The sequence below is a fragment of the Nicotiana tabacum genome, chromosome 21, assembly GCF_000715075.1.
Source record: "Nicotiana tabacum cultivar K326 chromosome 21, ASM71507v2, whole genome shotgun sequence".
Taxonomy (NCBI): domain Eukaryota; kingdom Viridiplantae; phylum Streptophyta; class Magnoliopsida; order Solanales; family Solanaceae; genus Nicotiana; species Nicotiana tabacum.
Genome location: NC_134100.1, coordinates 90,148,275 through 90,154,274, shown reverse-complemented (window position 1 = coordinate 90,154,274; position 6,000 = coordinate 90,148,275). Strand labels below are relative to the sequence as shown.

Sequence of the window (6,000 nt, the reverse complement as noted above, 5' to 3'; positions counted from 1 at the left end):
TATCTATGTATATCGGATGGAAAAATTAGATAGTAAATTCGATCGGCTATTTGTATAAAAATTCCTAAAGTTTACTTGGATCAAAATATGTAAAAAGTTTATTTGGGTTAAGATACCTTGAGGGAGTCGTAAGAGGGATGCGTTAATATTAATTGACTTAATAACTAGTCATATATTATTCAATCCGTCCAAAATTTACTTAGTATATTATATAATGACCAATCCATCTAACTTAATTAGCTTGTTTGACAGATTTTGCAGGTTATTCTTAATTAAGATCGTCTTCCATATTAATTTGAAACAAGAACATTACGTAAAGAAAGAATAATATAATGTGAAACACCAGTATGTCTGATACACATATTAATGGATAATGAAAATTAAGTTGATTAGTCAAAGCAAATTTTCTTTAAATAAAAAAAAAATTGCGACGTGACATAATTGCTTTTTACATATTACTGCTACAAAGGATACAATAATGTCTTCATTTGGCTTAGGAAAATATTTTTCTCTCCGATCAAACAAGATAAAATAATTTTTCGAAGTTTTTTTTCCATCATAAAGTGGACGAGCTGGCCTAATCATTTTTGTGCTGTCTCAAGTCATACAAAGTCATGTTGCACACATGTTACTGTCATTTCATGTTAATAAAAGCGGATCTCCAGCAACTCGACTCGAATGACTAGTCGTTGAGAATCCTCACGTGGCGGATGAACTCTCTGTTTCTATACAACCTAATTATCTTTCTCTAAGATGCAGAGAATCAAACCCTAGCCGCCATTTGTTGTTCATTAGAAACGTTAGAGAAACCTCTTTTCTATACACCCAGAAAGCAACTAAAATCATAGGCTTGAAGTGCCAACAACCTTGCTACCCACTGGCATATGGGCCCATGGACCTAACTATAGTTAATTAGAAAAATAACATTGTATAACCGCTCTCAAAATAATAGCCAAAAATAGCTCAGTTTTTTTTGTGTGTATATATATATATATACATTCTGTATGTTATAAACAAAAATTATACAAATTTTATACACGTTTTTGGCTATCGAATGTAAATAGTTTCTGACGAGGACTAAAAGTGAAAATATCCCATAATATTTTCCAACAGTTCTGCATCTTTCACACACTGATCTCTCTCTCTGAATATAAGATTTAATATTACTGTTAGAAAAGTAGAAACAAGAGGGGTTGCTCTGATAGTAAGCAACCTCCACTTCCAATCAAGAGGTTGTGAGTTCGAGTCACCCAAGAGCAAGGTGGAGAATTCTTGGAGGGAAGGATGCCGAGGGTCTATTGGAAACAGTCTCTCTACCTCATGGTAGGGGTAAGGGTAGAGGTAAGGATTACACTGGGTTAGTTGTTGTTGTTGTTAGAAAGGTGGAAGTGTGTTTAGAATATTTCCTTAATTCTCATTTCTTTTCCTTTTAACCCTTTTTGGAAATTCCCATCTGCACCCATAGCATATTGTGTCACGGGATCAAGAAAAGTGCATTTTTTGGCTACTCCTTAATCTTATCTTAATCTTCCAAAATTTGAATTTTCTAATTGATAGACCAATTGCAAATCAATAAATCAGAAAATCAAATCTTTCTTCATTGATTCCATTAGAAAGTGAAAGGTTTTAGATTTTTAGACAAGACGTTTTCCGTCTCAACATTTTCCAAAATATGCGTGTGTACTGTGTATAATTATTTACTTAATTATAGTTGAAATGTGTTGTCTTATTTGGGATAGTTACAGTCCAAGATGGTACAAATTAAACTATAGTGTTAATTAAACTATGGGATAGTTTCCAAACTCAGTATTTCCAAATCAATACATATACATATATACATGTGTGTGTACGCGTGCTTAAAATAATTATAGACAAAGTTAGATACTATATATTTTAGAATTCCACTCTCAATTAAGAATGAAAGATGTGTAAATTCTGAATTCGCTACTGAGCGATTTAGGGCTCGAACTGGGCTAATAGATGGAGAGACACAAGGGTGAATCTATGATGTTAGTTGCGATTTACGTGAACCTTGTATATATATGAAGAGTCTATTAAATTTATATAAATATTTGATTATAAATCTAAATATTATTATATCAACTTGAGAGCCTTATAGCAATGGTGTAGTCAGGAATTTCGTCAAGGGTGTTCAAACTTTAAACTAGTCAATATTTTTTTGTCGATGAATTGTATCAAATTTTTTAAATAAAACTACGCAACATTTAACTAAACAATAAAATAACTTTTAATAGAACTATAGTTTTATAAATCAAAATTAAAATAACAAAAGTATAACATTAGAAATTTTACTAATAAAAGTAAGCATAAAACCAAAGTAAAGAGAGAGTCCGGAGAATTTGTAGTTTGTAGAGAGCTTTTATTGAAGAAATTTTTGTAGCACTTGACTTTTAAATTATATTATTTATTTAAGAAATTATAGTTATAAAATTACTTTTAAGATTAGTTGTTTATTTCTACACAAATTTTAAGTTTTAAGACTTATTTTATTAGGTTGAAAAAGAATCGAATAAATCACACATGGTGGTCTCCGTTTAGTTTTGACAAACAAAATGAGCAGAACTCTGAACCCGTGAATAACACGTTACTTTGAATATTCTGAACCGCTAAACTACCTCACTCAATTGTGTTAAGGGTGTTCAAAATATAATATATAACCATATAAAGTAGTATTTAATTTATATATAGAGTATAATTTTTCGACGATGGGTGTACGCTTAACCACCCTTGGCATAAGGTAACTCATAAACTTCAAATCGTAAATCCGCTTTTCAAGTACTGACAGACAAAATACCATGCAAAAGGAGGAATGTGAAGTCCTCAAAGATACTGCAAATCTACATGGGGATAGGACTATTATCATGAGAGTGGTCTCATGTCTCAAAATGATCAAAATCATAAATATACCCCACTGTTTATACTCTACCAGCCTGTCTTAAATTCGTCTTACTGTGCAATTATGACTATGCATATATTGCATGAGAATTTTAGTGAACCCCAAAAAGTACAATCAATCACTATTGCCCTCCACAATGGTATATATACATAGTGCAATCCCAAGTATCAACATTTATTGATCTCGACTAATCTGAATTCGTAATATATAGGGTCAATTATAAGGGTCCACGCTTTCTACTCGGTGTTTTTTTTATTTTCAAAACTTCATTTCGATACCTCTGTTAATGATGGGAACTCATTCATCCCCTCACATCCTTAAGTAATATGATATATAATTATATGAGAATCGAAAAAGGATAAAGAGAGAGAGGAAAAAACAAATATTATACGCATTCCCACGTCTTTTTGGTGTGGAGGCCGTGGCGAAGCTAGAAGCCTGAATATGAATTCGATCGAACTCAGTAGTTTTTGTTCAAATATATTATTTGTATTTAAAAAAATTATTAAATATATACAAATAGTAAATTTAGAACCCAATTAGTAGCTTTTAACATTCTTGTTTTAAAATTCAAAACTCATAAAATCAAAATTCGAGCTCCGCTCTGTGCGGAGGAGAACAAATTCTTGACATATTATGATCGTCTGATGAAACAGCAAACAAATAGTCTCATAAGCAACTAAAACAAAGGGATTTCTTTATAGGTATGGATAATTAATATATTGGGTCTTCTTCATTTTCATTTAACAAAACCATGCATATATATTAATTTAAGTTTGGCCATTAAAAAGTGCTAATTTAAAATATTTATTCCTTGTATCCAACATATCATCAAGTGTATCGTATCGTTGAATTGATCACCAAAACCAAATCCTCAACAATCTTTTATACGTACTCTTTAGGAAAAGATCAATCTAGAGTATTATTATCATAAGAATGGAATAGACAAAAAATCCAGCAGGAAAATAGATAACATATAGTGTTGCATATAGGAAATGGTGGAACCAGAATTTTACTAAAAGTGTTCAAAATATGAAAAGATAAATACACGCGAAAAGTTAAAGGAATTCAATGTATATTATATATACATGAAAATAATTTTATATAACTATACAATGTAGGTAATTTTCCAAGAAGTGTCACGTGACACACGTTAGACAAAGATGGCTCCTCTAGTGCAAATAGGACTTTAAATAGCTGGCATCCCCCAAAGCTGGAACATAGTTAAGGAAGCTTGGAATTTTGGGCATTTGTTAAGAGACAAAATGACGAAAAAGAAAAGACAACCACAGTTTGCATAGCTTTCACTTCACACAAGTTGCATAGATATGGTGGGTACAATTATTTAAGTGTTGGATTGGTAATTTTAATATACTTTGCAGTAGAGAAACATGTAGAGAAAGGGGTCACTTAGTTGTACATAGAGGAGGGGCATTTTAGTCTATTTATCAGTGAAGTGGTTAGTAGTCTGTTAGGCGGGTTAGTTTGTTAAGCTTAGTTAAGTTGTATAAATAGCAATGTATAGTGTACCGTTTCATTGAATATGTGAATACAAATATTTTCCTCTTCTCCATTTCACTTTTTCTCTCAAATCACATTGTCTCAGATCTGCTAATTCAGCATGGTATCAAAGCCTTAAGGCTAGTGATTTTAGTCCTCATCGATTCAAGCTGAAGCTGCGTGTGTTGAGCTGGTAGATTTGTGATTGAAAAATTACCATAGAAATTGTCGCCATTTTTAACAGAAGTAACTGTTACTGAAGCATGGCTAAGAAGCCATGAGAGATACTGTTGTTGCTGACACCTTTGTCACTAGAACTGGTAGAACTGCTGAAATAGATTTTCGGTCGATTTACCTCACAATCACCCGTTGTACCAAAGACTAGCAGATACGAATGGAGCTCATCTCATTTCTTTTCAATTAACATGTACTGAAAACTATACTCTTTGGGATCGTTCAATGAGGATTGCTCTAAGAGGAAGAAACAAGCTAGGTATTGTGGAAGGAACATGGAAAAAGGAGAATTTTCGTGATAATCTCTGGGAACAGTGGGAGAGATGTAACGCTATTGTACTCTCCTGATTGATGAATGTTGTAACTCCTCAACTTATTGGAGGAGTTGTGTTTGGATCGAGTGCACATGCAGTGTGGGAAGATCTTCGGGAAAGATTTAACAAGGTGGATGGATCTAGGCCTTACAAACTGCATAAGGAGATTGCAACTCTGTATCAAGGTACTTCTTCAGTTTCTACGTATTATACAAAATTAAAGGATATGTGGGATGAGTACGAGACTCTAGTACCTGCACCTGATTGTGATTGTGTTAAATCTAGAGACTATGTAGTGCATATGAGAAGGCAAAAATTGTATCATTTTCTAATGGGCTTAAATGAGTCATACTCTCAAGCAAGAAGTCAGATCCCTCACCCTCAGTGAATCAAGCGTACTCTATGATCATGAGAGATGAGAACCAAAAGTCAGTAGCTGCTATAGCAGAAAACTTAGTCACAACTATGGCTATCACATCTGAGAATTTTGAACCTACTGTGCTGCTCAACTCTAGGTCTGAGAGCTTTCAAAACAACAATTTTCAAGCTAGTAGTTCTAATGTGCAGCCTGGTAATTTTTACCCTAATAGTTATCCAAGACCAAAGAAAGGCTATGGTGAGTTTTGTGAGTATCGTAGGAAGAAAGGTCATAGAAAAGAGAATTGCTACAAGATCATTGGTTATCCACAAGGATTTAAATCCAAGAAGAAATGGGGAGCAGACAATTCCTCTGCTTACAGTGGTTTTACTGAGGAAACAAATCAAAACTGCCAGACACAGCCCCAATTCATGATGCAGACTCAACAAGGACAAAGCTCACAGATGCAGTATTGATGATGCAGACTCCAAGACCTCATAAGAGTGGACAAGGGAAGCAAACACCTCAAACTCCTGCTTATTCATTTACTAAGGAACACTATGATCAAATATTACAAATGCTAAACAAAGCTATTGGGACCATTCCTTCAGCAAACACGACATGTATCAATAGTGCATGTTTAGTGGATAATAATGATCATGGTTGGATCATTGATA

General features: G+C 33.4%; 1 protein-coding gene across 1 annotated transcript; it reads left to right on the top strand.

Annotated features, from left to right (window-relative positions):
* The first annotated feature begins 5,002 nt into the window (after positions 1–5,002).
* Positions 5,003–5,353, top strand: LOC142175355 (uncharacterized). Its single transcript, XM_075241938.1, has one exon. The coding sequence runs from the start codon at positions 5,003–5,005 to the stop codon at positions 5,351–5,353; it is 351 nt and encodes a 116-aa protein (XP_075098039.1).
* The last annotated feature ends 647 nt before the right edge of the window (positions 5,354–6,000 follow it).